This window comes from Amblyraja radiata, chromosome 25 (assembly GCF_010909765.2).
Source record: "Amblyraja radiata isolate CabotCenter1 chromosome 25, sAmbRad1.1.pri, whole genome shotgun sequence".
Lineage (NCBI taxonomy): Eukaryota > Metazoa > Chordata > Chondrichthyes > Rajiformes > Rajidae > Amblyraja > Amblyraja radiata.
Genome location: NC_045980.1, coordinates 26643309 through 26658884, shown reverse-complemented (window position 1 = coordinate 26658884; position 15576 = coordinate 26643309). Strand labels below are relative to the sequence as shown.

The 15576-nt window shown below is 40.2% G+C and overlaps 1 protein-coding gene across 2 annotated transcripts in view; it reads right to left on the bottom strand.

Annotated features, from left to right (window-relative positions):
• The window catches only part of LOC116987498 (septin-2), a 93720-nt gene that overhangs the window by 49739 nt on the left and 28405 nt on the right, over nt 1–15576 (bottom strand). For both annotated transcript variants that reach the window (XM_033043564.1, XM_033043565.1), the window contains 2 exons: nt 3144–3278; nt 746–863 (listed from right to left, as the gene is read on the bottom strand). In XM_033043564.1, the coding sequence (XP_032899455.1) occupies nt 746–863; nt 3144–3278 (253 nt within the window). The remainder of the gene's footprint in view (nt 1–745; nt 864–3143; nt 3279–15576) is intronic.

Below are 15576 nucleotides of genomic sequence, written 5' to 3'. Positions count from 1 at the left end.
ATCCTGGATTTAAGAATTATGTCAATAATCGTGAAATTAGTTAAACAATCTGAAAATGGTTGTAATGTGCAGTGCAGAAATGTTGTGTTCGTTACTGCACTCAGACTTAACAAAGGCCAAAAGCAACAATTAGTTTCTCTGCCTATGTTGTTCCCATTACCTCAACCTTAGCAGTCACAGGATAATAATAAAACACAAAGTGCTGGAGTGGATCAGGCAGCATCTCCAGGTCCCGACCTAAAACATCAACTATCGATGGAGATGAGACTTCAGCTGTCTATGTTCTACAGAGATGCTACCTGACCAGAACTCAAGTACTTTGTGTCTTTTTTTGTAAACCAGCATCTGCAGTTCCTTGCATCCACAGAATAATAATACATTTTTTGCTATGTTGCCATCATGAACTCCAAATTGATATGTATCAGGCTGCACAAAGTGTGTGTGGGTGATGGAATGAAATTCAACATCCATAAATTACTGGGTAGAATATCATGAATCAGAGGTGTGGGACTTCAGTTGCAACGTGTTGTTAAGATATGCATTGCTGCTGATTCTATGGAGAACAATATTCAAATATTATCCAATTAAAAAAAATATTTGTAAAAACGGAACTTTATATACTTAGTCAATTTCCACCAAAAACAGCAAATAAGTGAAATTTATTGTAAAACAAATGGGAAAAATTGATGAGGAAAAATATCCTCCTACTTGAACTTGATGTAGATAATAAACAATAACTACTTACTCTTCGCTTCAGTCGTTCCCGTTCCTTCAATGTCAGTGTGTCTGCCTTAGCAATCACAGGTACAATATTTACTTTGCTGTGAATGGCCTTCATAAATTCCACATCCAGAGGTTTCAACCTGTACAAGATGGCAAATAGTTAGATACGGCATTAAAAGCATAAGCTACCATTCCCTCCATATATTTTAAAATTCCAGAAATCATGTCTTTTGGCTTTTTTTTTTTAAATCGTAATGTCTTACTTTCATAATCTATGCTATAGGTTGCTGCATAACATGTATCCTAGTACTAGGATAACTTGCATATTTCCCAAAACACCAATGGTAGTGAACATTATCTCATACTGAGACCATGTTAAAATAAAACATTAAAAAAAAAAAGATAAACAGAAAAGATAAACAGTTCTACAGCGGAGGCAAGAGTTCACCACAAGGTGCTGCACTGAACCATGTCCCAGAAAGTGTTCAATTAGAGTCATGATTTGTACCAAGGGGGATGAAAAAAAATTTTTGGCAAAGGCTTTTTTCATCCCCTCAATTCTCTCCCACCAGTGTCCACAATAAGTTCATTTATGCAACATGATTCAAATTGGCTCCAACTTCTCCCAAAGCGGAGTGAATCACACAATCTCTTGGACCAGGTGCCATAAGAACAAAGGGCCAAAGGGCCACAGACCTATGAAACTTTTAAACCCCGATCCAGAAAGGTAACAATACCCTCTGGGGAAGAGGAGATAGAGAGAGGGAGGCAAGTCAACAAAGCAGTACATGCAAGAAATCTCAAGAAACTCCAGTCCTCCTTCTCATCAGATGTTAAGCCAACATATTCCAAAATATCCAGCTTCTCTATCGGTTTTGTTTATGCATGCATAATTTCATCCTTTAATCAAGTCTGAATGTATTTATGTTCTATTTTATCTGCTAGCTATTACATTCACGATCCAAATCCACAATAATAACTAATCTCTGACAAGGAACTGCTGATTGTATGGGTGAACACAGACTGCAGCAATCTGAGCACAGCAATGGGGTAATGTAGATCATTCTCATCAAAAGTAAGAAATAAAATACAACAGTTAAAGAGGAATAGGCTCCGTTTTCTGCAAATGTGAGCATGATTGCTGAAGAGTTTATTGGTGGAAGGGTTGGGAGTGTTTGGAATTTGGAGGCACTGCCTGCATGGGTGGCAAAAGTGGGTTTCCTCACAATACATAAGAATCTGGATGAATATTTGATTGCCAAGGGACAGAAGACTACGGACCAAGTGCTCATTAATGGGGTTTGTGCAGATGGGTATTTGTTGGTGTGCATATGTTGTAACAAAGGGCTTGCTACAGTGCTATATGACTATAATCTAAATAAGATTCATATGGTGGAATGCAGCACTGTTTTCATTGCATGCAAAGACAGCCAAACAAAAATCTCAGATATCTTCTACTTGCGAATGAAACAAACCAAAGGAATAGTTAGACCTCAAGCTGGGTGTTGAGCAGCCAGGTTGTTGCTTCAGCATCAATATCTGCCAGGCCCTGAACTTCATTTGGTGCGTGGTAGAGCTGGCACTCAGAGATGACATGGTTGGCTGTCTGTTGTTCTGCTCCGCTTTTACAGGCTGGGCTCTGGCGGAGCCCCCATCTCCACATGCTGGCATTGAAACGCCCAATTCCAGTACAAAGTCTGTTGAGCTTCACCCATGCTCCTCTGGGGAGGTCAGACCCTGGACAGCTTTTACCTGGTGAAGAGATGTAGCTGTGTAATGGAGATGAGGTTGCCTTCCACTCCTGTGTCCACTTGGTGGTTGTCCAGTGTGCTTTTGTCTCAGTTGGCTAGATGGATGCTAGGAGTTGTTTTCCATGTGGAGCAAAGGGGTGATTGTACTTCAATCGGGGTGGCTCTGCTCTCTGCTGATAGCCTGATGGAGGAGGTGATCTGGGTCCATGGCACAACGAGATAGTGCCAGAGTTGCTGCTTGCCTTCATATCCCTGCAGGCGGAATGCCTGCAAGTATGGGGAACTGCTCAACTGAAGTAGGTTGAAGGCACCCAGTGATGGTTCGCAAAGTGCTGTTCAGGCTCGTGTCTACCAGATCTAAGGTGATGACAACTGATTAAGTTGATGTTTTATTTGGAAAATAAGGTCTTTATGTGGCCTATTTGCTGGAGAATAATTTGAAACACGTACAACAGGTGGTGACCCTACATCTAACACTAACTCATGCTTTAGAGTATAACAGACGTTATTTAGTGACTACTCTTAATCATATACCATGGTAAAATGATCAAAATGTGAATCAGCTTCCTCACTTGGGGTTGATATCACTATGCATCCTTCCATTACTAAGCTTGGGTGCAGCAAAGACTAAGACTGGCATGTAGATTCAAAATCAGCCTACTTCCTTACCCATGGCCAAAAGGAGAGATGAAGTAGAAACAGCAATGCACTCTGTTGTCTATGATATGCCGTCTGTTCAAGCCACTCTCATCATGAAGATATCGTTCAAACTGATTGTCAATATACTGAATGATAGGTTTGAAGCTGTAAAGAGAAAAAAGGTATGGTCTTAAAAATGATAACACTACCTGTTATACTACCATAAAATTCAACCCTTAGTACTGAGGTGCTAAAACCCCATTGAACATGGTTATTTGTGAGAGTTTGCAGAAAATGCACTTCACCAACAATTTTAATTACAAACAAAAGGCGGCTTTGGAAATAATCTTCTGGATAGTACAGGACTAATTAAGTGATTTCATACTCCTACAGATCTTGCCTTATCAATGTGGTTCCCTACAATTTGCAACCTAATTTTACCAAGTAAAACAAATAGTAAGCAAGAGTCTTGCATTTTGGCAGTATGCCATAAGGAACTCGAGAACAAATTAATGAGTAAAATTGTAAAAAGTATTAAGTAGTAAGCTTGTGACAGATCATTGGCAATGGTCTACAAATGACTACAATTACACACAGTAACACTGCAGTTCCCAGTGAATGATTATTAAATCTCCATCAATCACATTCGGAGTCCAAATGGCTATAATTGACAGAATTATGTCAATGCAAAGACTATTCTTCCTTCATTGCATTTAAAGGATTGTACCTGATTTTATAGTGATGCCTTACCACAGCATTAGGCATAAGTGCTGTTTGTAGAATATCTTTTAAAATACATTGTACTTGTTTTCTGAAATGCACAGCTTAAACAGAATTATAACCAAACCATCAGTTTATTTCAAAGCATGTAAATCATATTTACTGCAAGTTATGCACTGTCTTTAACTTGCTGGCTGATTTAATACATAATGTTTTCAAGGGGCAATCCAAATGTTGTAATTACTTTACAACAGAGTTGTCCTGCTATCTGCTACAGAGAAAGTCATTGATGAGCTCCTTAGAGCTGCAATACATATTTTGCCCAAGAGCCACAATGGAAATTATATCACTTTGCATCAAATCCATGAAAAACATAGCTACAGCATCAACCAATGTACATGGCCAAGTTTGATTTTATAAAAGCCTTTGACACCATCAACTGAGAAAGTTCATCTGGAGGGTGAGGACATACTCTATAAAGACATGCAAACCATGATCCTTACTCACAAATCCACCACAAACTCTTTACCACTGGAGTTATCACATCCTCTTCTCAATGTTGTATTCTACCATTATTCACCTCGTCTCTAAGTGGAGTTAGTCTGAGTGGAAGCTATCCAACCTTCATCACCTCCACTACAGAACTAAAACCACTTTAACTTCAGTCACAGCAACAAAATATAGTTAATGATTGCATACATGCACTCTCGGAGGTTGGGCTCTAAACCATACTTCAGCCATTTGAAGGATGGAGCTCAGAAAGACAAAGGTTCCATCGCACAACAGAGCGCTTGATGATCAAAATCCAGATGCGACTCCCTTTAACATGGAATACTCTCCCTTTCTCAGCAGCCACCTTTCATCGAAAGCAGAATGAGAAAATCCCCCACCTCATCTAAAGAGAAAGCATTGTCTTCAACTACCTCAAGGAAAGAAAACTGCTTGAAGACCAAGATCTCAAGTCCTGCATAAGGTAGTGAGTGTTTCCTTCCATACGTTTTGGACACAAGATCAACTTACAGTCGGCACCTCAAAACACTATCACCAACAATGCCTTTGCAGAATATTCAATCAATTGGCATGACAGGAAAACAAATAATCAGGGGACTCATCCATGGCCAACATTCCCAGCTGCAAGGCTCTGATCACATGCAATCTTTTCCAATTGCTAGAATGTCTGTCACTAGATTCCTCATACAAGCACATGACTTCTAATTAGTAAGCAATTCCCAAACGGACAGTTCTCATGGTCACTTTAAAAAGATGTAACATCCACACTGATTCATGAGAAAGACTGGCAGAAATGCAGATGGGAAGGTATTGAGATGACAATGTGCGAAAAGAGGGAGTATATATTTTAATAAATCCACCTGATTCATCATGCTTCACTTGCACCATCTATTGGGGGGAGCTCAAGGTTACCACATAACATTTATTAGTTACCTCAGAACCCACTGAAATGAAGTGAAAACAAATCATCCGCGACTCAAGAGGGTCAGCTTGAGAAGAATAAACTGGTCAAACTCAAACGCACAACTGAAACTACAGGACTACCAAAGGTATGCTGTTTATTGCTGGTGATTTATCATATTGGTTTATTAATGAAGTCACCATTTAAAGTAAAATACTTTTGAATAATTGATCAGAATTTGAAATTATTAACACTTCTTGATTAATTGTTAGAAGTGGAGTAGTGAGTTAGTTCATTAAGAGTAATGCAAAATTTTCGCAGATTCGTAGAATGTTTTTAAAGTCATGAGAATTAAACAAACGAACCAGTACAATTTAATTGTCAGCTACTTATTTATTGTCCTATACACAATAGCATTCGCACAATAGCAATGAAAATCCATGTTCATTCACAATACAGCCATACAGTTTGACCTGTGATCTCCTTCCTGCCAATATTATGTTAACACTAGTCCACAATAGACTTCAAATCAACCCTGCACTAACAATGAAATATGATCTCACGGAATGATTCAGCTTCCTATCAGTTCCCAATTCAATGAACAAACTAGAAACATCCCAAATACAAATCTTGAGCACGTCTAGTCAGTCAAAGCCAAAGCAGTAGATGCTGTGTTACAATTGAACTAACAATAGTGTACGTTTGGCATATGAAGGGTCCTAACTCACTTACTATTACACAAGTTGAAAAACACTGAAATGTTGTGTCAAATAACAATGCTTTCTTTCATCATTTTGCTAATAATTATGAGTGAGCGGCACATGGCAGTAATTGGCTACATAAGAGAAAAAAAAGACAAAGTGCTGGAGTAATTTAGTGGGTCAGGCAGCATCTGGTAACATGGATAGGTTGTGTTTTGTATCCGGACCTTTTTTCAACTCTGCAGCTGGTTTCTTGTGAGTATCATGCCTCATCTGCACTTCTTGCATTTGGCTGTTTTGAAAAATAATCACATGGCATGAATGAAAAAAAGCTAAAGATTGTCTTCCATAGAAACCAAAGTGAAGCATTGACTTAGCATCCCTGACTATCAATGCTTTGGCTTTTTCTTTAATACTCATGCACTAAATTTCTTATCTCTGCTTTAATTAATGGAGATGTTCATGAAGCCATCTCCCATTAGCACTTATTAACTAGCTGATTCAATGGTCTGCATGCATTAGTTGTGTGATGGCTTCATCGCACAGGCAGTTCATTTAATACCAGATCCTACTCCTGGCCTATCCTTCCATACACCACATTGAGCTAGTATTGGTCCATAGGTTTGAAGATAATGGCAGTGTGATGGATATGACAGGATTAGATTATGAAATGCGCTAGAAAAATAATCAGTTATAAGCAATGATCATATCCACAGATCACATGCTGCTACTTAGGCAGTGAAATACCTTTTTAGGGGGGGTATTGGACACCCTATGTTCTGATAAACATTCAAATAATTTCATATTTCTAAGAAATCCACAGCATAACTTCTTGTCTATCTTGGGCGAAACTGACTGTTTCTGCCATCTCTCACTTCTGATGGCCTCCCACCAAATTCAGGAACGTTTAAGAACTGTAGATGCTGATAAATCGAAGGTAGACAAAAATGCTGGAGAAACTCAGCGGGGAGGCGTCATCTATGGACAAAGGACAAAGGACATTTATTGTCACCTACACCAGTGAAATTTGAGTTGCCATTACAGCACACAAATAAAATAAACACAACGTTATAGAATTTAATATTAAACATAAAATACATCCCCCCACAGCGGGATCAACGTTTCCCACTGTGAGGGAAGGCAGCAAAGTTCAGTCCACATCTTCCATGTTCACCCGTGGTCGGGGCCTATTGAGGCCTATCCAAGCCGCAGTTGCCGCTACGGCGGCCTGATGTTTCAGGCCCTCTTGCCGGAATGATGGAACTCCGACGTCGGAAGAACGCTCACAGCGGCTTGGAGTTTCAAAACGGCCGCTTCCTACAGGAGACCGCGGCTCCCGAAGTCAACAGGCCGCGCTGGTCGGTGCTCCAACACTGGTGATCTCGGCGAAAGATCCCGTCTAGAAAAAACAGTTTCCCCCATCCCCCACATAAAAAGACTAAAAGGCCTCCAGAACAAAACTTTTTAACAAACTAATAACTTTTTTAAAAGGGTGAAAAAAAAAAAAAAAGCTTGCAAGCGAGGCTGACACACTCTATGGGGAAATAGGCAACTTGTCTGAAGAAGGGTCTCGGCCTAAAACATTGCCTATTTCATTCGCTCCATAGATGCTGCCTCATCTGCCGAGTTTCTCCAGCATTTTCATCTACCAAATTCAGGAAAATCTCTTTCGAACATTAATCCAATATTTACAAGAACAAATCATGTCTTCTGCCAAAGGAACCTTTAAGAAAATCCACAGAGACCGCTCCCTCCATAACTCCCTGGTCAATTTGTCCATTTCCACACAAACCACCCCCTCCCCTGGTACTGTCTCTTGCAACCGCAGGAAATGCTACACTTGTACTTTACCTCCCCCCTTGACTCCATCCAAGGACCCAAGCAGTCTTTCCAGGCGAGGCAGAGGTTCACCTGCATCTCCTCCAACCTCATCTATTGCATCCGCTGCGCTAGGTGTCAGCTGCTCTGCATTGGTGAGACCAAGCGTAGGCTTGGTGATCGCTTGGCCCAACACCTCCGCTCGGTTCGCACGAACCAACCTGATCTCCCGGTGGCCCAGCACTTCAACTCCCCCTCCCATTCCGTATGGGACCATTCTGTCCTGGGCCTCCTCCATGGCCAGAGTGAGTCCCACTGCAAATTGGAAGAGCAGCACCTCATATTTCGCTTGGGCAATTTACACCCCAGTGGTATGAACATTGACTTCTCCAATTTCAGGTAGTCCTTGCTTTCTCTCTCCTTCCCCTTCCCTTCCCAGCTCTCCCACAGCCTACTGTCTCCGCCTCTTCCTTTCTTCTTCCCGCTCCCCCCACCTCCGTCTGAAGAAGGGTCTCGATCGCTCCATAGATGCTGCCTCACCCGCATTTTCGTCTACCTTTAAGAAAATCAATGCCAGTTTATGTTGAAGCCATTTTAGTGAGAACAAGCAAATCACAGATGCACGTTTTGGTTATTTTTCCTATTTGGGGAGGGATGACCTTGTATGAAAACATCCCTGCATTCTCACACAACAGCTCAGTTTCTCTTTCAATCCTTTCCAGTTCAGGGAGCAAGTCATTCTGGAGCATCGTTCGGTTGGCGGTTAAGCGCACTGGATATCTCAGCCAGGTTTCCAGTCTTTTCATGCTCTGCCCCTCAACAATAGTTCATGATCAGTTCAACCAGATAGCCCAATGAGCCATGCAGAAATAGATATTAAAAAAGTTGTAATTATGTCTGACTTGCTATGCCTGCCCAAGAACAAAGGTGGCCACTGTATCACATTCTCCTCCTTATGAGCCAGGATCTGTCCAGTTGGGACAGAAATATTAAGGCGTTACACACACCAAAAGGGCACAGTGTGAGACAACATACCACCCAGTTATCAGAAGGTGTGGATGCCCACAACTTTAAATTTGTAGAATCTTGAATAAGAACATTGCAGAGCTATGGGAAAGAACAGTGTGTCGAAATGATCACTTCTCTCAGAACCTACATGGCCTCAGAGTCTCAACCTTTCTTTAATGTTTTACGTAATGATGACAGTTAAGAAACTCACTATGGTGTAAATTGAATCCCATATTTAAGAACAGACACTCAATATTCTTATGTCAAAATTTTGCAATTCAATTTCAATTCCCTTTTGTTAATTAATGGAAAATACTACTCAGCAACATAGAAACATAGAAAATAGGTGCAGGAGTAGGCCATTCGGCCCTTCGAGCCTGCACCGCCATTCAATATGATCATGGCTGATCTTCCAACTCAGTATCCTGGACCTGCTTTCTCTCCATACCCCTTGATCCCTTTAGCTACAAGGGCCATATCTAACTCCCTCTTAAATATAGCCAATGAACTGGCCTCAACTACATTCTGAGGCAGAGAATTCCAGAGATTCACCACTCTCTGTGTAAAAAATGTTTTTCACATCTCAGTCCTAAAAGATTTCCCCTTTATCCTTAAACTGTGACCCCTAGTTCTGGACTCCCCCAACATCGGGAACAATCTTCCTGCATCTAGCCTGTCGAATCCCTTAACAATTTTGTAAGTTTCTATAAGATCCCCCCTCAATCTTCTAAATTCTAGCGAGTACAAGCCGAGTCTATCCAGTCTTTCTTCATATGAAAGTCCTGACATCCCAGGAATCAGTCGGGTGAACCTTCTCTGTACTCCCTCTATGGCAAGAATGTCCTTCCTCAGATTAGGAGACCAAAACTGTACGCAATACTCCAGGTGTGGTCTCACCAAGACCCTGTACAACTGCAGTAGAACCTCCCTGCTACTATACTCAAATCCTTTTGCTATGAATGCTAACATGCCATTCGCTTTCTTCACTGCCTGCTGCACCTGCATGCCTACTTTCAATGATTGGTGTACCATGACACCCAGGTCTCGTTGCATCTCCCCTTTTCCAAATCGGCCACCATTCAGATAACATGGGACAAAAAGCATTCCAAACTCATGACTACCAACACATATTCTCAGTGCAAATATGTGTGATAAAGTCTTACAGAGTAAGCGATAAAGGCACAATGACTTCTTCAAATCTCAACCTTGTGCTTTATGTACTAAGTGAAATGACACACACCCCTCTGCGGAAACTTCCATCAATGCATAAATGAAAGGAAAAAATGCCATTGTAATGCCTTTCTCAACCTGCTGAGCTCACTGCTCCCCTGGGAGGAAACGCATGGCAAAATTTAACTTTATCAAAGTAATAGTGTCTATATAGCCTGAATATTGGAACATTGCACAGTAACTCACTGAAATATTCCCAGATACAAAATGATACATGTCAAGGATCAGCCTCTCATTCCCCATGGGTGTTGATTGCGATTCCCCTCACAATATACAGATGTTACTTAGGAAAGACAGATTCCAATCATAAAGCATGTTCCCCATTAGAAATACTAATGTTCATATATACAAATCTACATTATTTTGTTCACCGCCAAGACTGTCTCATGATAAATGGAAGTAACAATTTGCTCTTCTCAAAATGAGAGAGCATGAAATCTCAATATTTACCTGTAAAACTGCAGAAAACACTTCTGCCTTTTACTAGATAAAACTCAATTATGTGGGAATTCCAGTGTTAATTTCTAACTGATGAGTTTCAATGAGTTTCATGCTTCAAACGAGCAATTTTTATATTTTCTTGAAACAAAATGTACTTTAAATCCTTCCCACGCAAAAATGTTCTTTACGCCAGATATGAAATCAATGCATAAATGCACTCGACAAAACAAAATATAGCAGCAAGCAACAGTTACTCGGACTGAGCTTCACATAAGCTAAAAAAAATGTAGCTAGCCAAAATGTGCCTGTCTTTTGCCAATGAAAGGAAGCTTCATCAGAAAACAGTGCAGCAGAATTACAATGGAGGGTGGCTCCCTCTGGAGCCTCGTTATCCATTGTTCGAACATGGTGACAACAATGTTTCTAACAACCGATTTCTGTTTCACATGTCTGTGTTACATTTTTACAATTTTAATGCAGTTACATTTACAGAAAATCTATTGAGTATTTCTGTGTAAAAATAAATACCCATGTCACTAAAATTAGTTTTGTTTAGAGATACAGCATGGAAACAGGCCCTTCTGGCCACCAGGTCCACACCAAGCATCAATCACCTATTCAAACTAGTTCTATGTTATCCCACTTTTTCCATCCACTCTTTACCGATTGAGGCCAATTAAGATGTTTTGGGGATGTGGAGGGAAACCAGTGGGCCAAAGGAACTGTTTCCATGCTGCATCTCTAAACTAAACATTGATTGATTACTAAAAACTGTCATGTTTGCAAATACAGCAATTAATTTATTCACAGTAAATTCATCATAAAACAAACTAGGGGTAAATAAGCTGAAATAATTAAAGAAATTTTATTGTGCACAGATTTATTCAGTGCTGCCGGTCCGGGCAACATTTATGTTCATCATGAATTTTCACACACCGCATTTTGGCAAAACTGGTCGCTTTATACCGTCTTCTTTGCCAACTTACCCTAAAGTGTCTATATGTCAATTGCCCCAAATACCATTCATGTTTGCAAATTCCCCATTTTAACCATGCTGTGGGTAATAAAGGTTCTCATGAACTCCCCACTATACTTGTTAGTGACTTGCATTCACAACACGGCTCTGCATTCCTCTCAAATTTCTTGTGTCTATCCAAACAAATATCTTCATGATTGTATAGATTGGACTGCTATTTGGACATCACTCAGCTTTTTCAATCCCACAACAACAAAGTTGAGTAGGAGTAAGCCTTATGACTCCCGCTCTGCCAATAATATCTTTGCCAATCTTATCTTTAGCCTTAGCACCATTTTCCTGTGCAATCCACTTAACCCTGCAATCCAAACATCTATTCAGCTCAGCCTCAAAAATGCTTAATGACTCATATGCTGTATATGGTGGTTAACTCCAAAGAAAAATATTTCCCCCAGTGGGGAAACAAAAAATATCCACCATAAAGCCCTGTCAAAATCTTTTGTTTCAATGAGATCACTCTTCCTTCCCCCCCCAAACACAGGGCAATATAAGCCTCAATGTTCTGGGAGCCTCAAATACATGGGAGTGTACCTGGACAGTAAACTGGACTGGTCCAAGAACGCTGAGGCTCTGTACAAGAAGGGACAGAGTTGCCTGTACATTTTGAGAAGGCTCCGTTCCTTCAATGTCTGCAGTGAGATACTGCAGATGTTCTACCAATCGTTGGTAGCCAGTGCCATCTTCTTCGCTGCCATGTGCTGGGGCAGCAGGGCAAAGGCTGCAAACGGCAACAGGATCAACAAACTCATTAGGAAGGCTGGCTCCGTCCTGAGGGCGGAGTTGGATTCTTGGGAGGTGGTCTTGGAGGGGATGCTCCTGAAACTGCAGAGCATCCTGGACAATACAGCTCACCCCCTCCATGACACACTGGTCAACCTGAGTAGTACCTTCAGCAACAGACTGGTTCCACCAAGATGCAGGACAGAACACCACAGGACATCCTTCTTCCCTGTGGCTATCAGACTTTACCACTCCTCCCCCTTCTGTCGTGGGGTAGACGGAGACGGAGACTGAGCATCCTCCCCACCTCCTCAATCTTTGCACATCTTCACTCAATCTTTGCACATGTACTTTAGTAAGGCATTCAATAAGGTGCCACGGGGTAGGCTGCTCTGGAAGGTTAGATCTCATGGGATCCAAGGAGAGATAGCTGAATGGATAGCAAATTGGCTCCATGGAAGGAAGCAGAGGGTGGTGGTGGAAGGTTTCTTATCAGAAGGGAGGCCTGTGACTAGTGGTGTGCCACAGGGTTCAGTGCTGGGCCTGTTACTGATTGTCATCTATGCTCCAAAATTGTAAAACATTTAATATTATTATTATTATCTACATCAATGATTTGGATGAGAACATAAAGGGCAAGATAAGCAAGTTTGCTGATGGTAAAAAAATTAGTGGTTTTGCAGATAGTGAAGATGATTGTGAACGATTGCAGCAGGATCTGGATCGATTGGCCATGTGGGCGGAGGAATTGGGGATGGGATTTCATAGAGGAGTGTGAGATGTTGCATTTTGGGATGTCGAACAAGGACAGGACCTACACAGTAAATGATAGGTCTCAAGGTAGTGTGTAGAGCAGAGGGATCTAGGAGTATAAGTGCATGGTTCCTTGAAGGTCGAGATGCAGGTAGATAAGGTAGTCAAAAAGCCTTTTGGCACTTTGACCTTCATCAGTCAGAGTATTGAGTATAAAAGTTGGGAGGTCATGTTGCCGTTGTATAAGACGTCGGTGAGACCGCATTTAGAATATTGTGTTCAGTTCTGGGCACCATGTTATCAGAAAGATATTGTCAAGCTTGCAGGGGTTCAGAAAGGATTTACGAGGATGTTGCCAGGATTAGAGGGTGTGAGCTATAGCGAGAGATTGAGTAGGCTGGGTCTCTATTCGATGGAGCATAGGAGGATGAGGGGAGATCTTATAGAGGTATACAAAATCATGAGAGGAATAGATCAGGTAAATGCACATTCATTTTACCCAGAGTTGGGGAATCGAGGACCAGAGGACATAGGTTCAAGGTGAAGAGGAAAAGATTTAATAGGAATCCGAGGGGTAACGGAGGCTGCCAGAGGAGGTAGTTGAGGCTGGGACTATCCCATCGTTTAAGAAACAGTTGGACAGGTACATGGATAAGACAGATTTGGAGGGTTATGGACCAAACGCAGGCAAGTGGAACTAGGGTAGCTGGGACATTGTTGGCCGGTGTGGGCGCGTTGAGCCAAAGGGCCTGTTTCCACACTGTATCACTCAATGACTATGACATCCACATAGTCTTACCAGTTGTCATTTTATTTTCATGTTTCATGTATTTTGTGTTTTTTTATGACTGTTGGCAAATTAATTTCCCTCCTGGGATAAATAAAGTTCCATCATATCGTATCGTATTCTCATCTCTGAAATCAAACTGGCAATCCTTCAATGTAATTCCCCAAAAGCTAAATATATATTTCCTTAAACAAGGCCAATGGTATGTGCAGCATTCCATGAGTGGTCTCATGAAAACCTTGTACAATCATCGCAGGACCTCCCTATCCTTGACTTCCATTCCTAAAATATGAACATATCATTTCCCTTTCCCTTTCATAGCACCTGCATTCTAACTTTATTTTTCTCATACAAGAACATCCATATTTCTGCAAACGCCAAAATGTAATAAGCTTACATAATTAAAATAATATTTTCTACTCTGAGCAGAGTATTTCCCAACATTATACTCCACAGAACAACCTTTTGCACTCTAAATCGATTAATCTGCACCGTTTGCAAATTAAGTAGCCTCTTCACAAACTATCTTAAAATGTACCTTTGTTTCATTAGCAAACATACATATCACTATCCTTTCATCTAAATCATTAAGAGACTACAAATAGTTAAGACAGTATTGATCTAATGCATTCCATTAGTTAGAATTTTAACATGAGTAATAAGAGTAATTACAAATTACAAAACAAGCACACTTCGAATTTGGGGATAAGGCACATAAACTACTTGCGAGGCAACTGAAGCAACGAGAAAAGGAAAAAACTATTACTAAAATTAAATCGGATAAGGGTGAGTTTTTAACACTGCCTAAGGATATTAATAAGAGGTTTGCCCAATTTTATCACAATCTATATACATCTAAAATAAATACAGATGTAAGTAAAATTACAAATTTTTTAGATAATTGCAAGCTCCCAAAATTGGATAGTTTAGAACAAGAGCAATTAGGAGCACGGATTACTAATGAAGAAATAAAAAAATAATAAACTCACTGAAAAATGGGAAGACCCCAGGACCAGACGGTTTTAGTAATGAATTTTATAAAATATTTCAGGAGTCAATTGTACCAAGATTATTCAATTTATACACGCAGGCTTATACTGAAAATAAACTACCAGAACCCCTAGCAGAAGCAACAATAACACTTATACCAAAAAAAGATAAAGATTTAGATGAACCGGGTTCTTATAGAGCTATTTCACTACTAAATACGGATCAGAAAATTTTAGCAAAGATTCTAGCTAGAAGGCTAAATAATTATATTAACAATTTAATAAATACGGATCAAATGGGATTTATACCCAAAAGACAATCATTTAATAATTTGAGAAGGCTTTTCAATATAATGTACTCTCATAATGAGGACAATGAAGATATTTCAGTTGTCACGCTGGATGCAGAGAAGGCATTTGATCAAGTAGAATGGCAGTATTTATACAAGGTACTCCAAAAATTCAATATGGGAGAGAATTTTATTAGATGGGTTAAACTACTTTACGATAGACCTACGGCATGAATACTAACTAACAATACGCTATCTTCAAAATTTTACTTATCAAGGGGTAATAGGCAAGGGTGTGCCTTATCACCATTGCTATTTGCCCTTATGATAGAACCGTTGGCCGAAAGTATTAGAAATCACCCGAATATTCACGGATATAACACTAAGGACTCAAAGAATAAAATTTCACTATATGCTGATGATATCCTTTTATATATTACTAATACACAAACGAGTATACCCACCTTATTAACACTAATTGAGGAATTTGGCTCTTTTTCAGGATATAGAATAAATTGGAATAAAAGCAAAATTATGTCTTTAAAACCACAGGATTCGA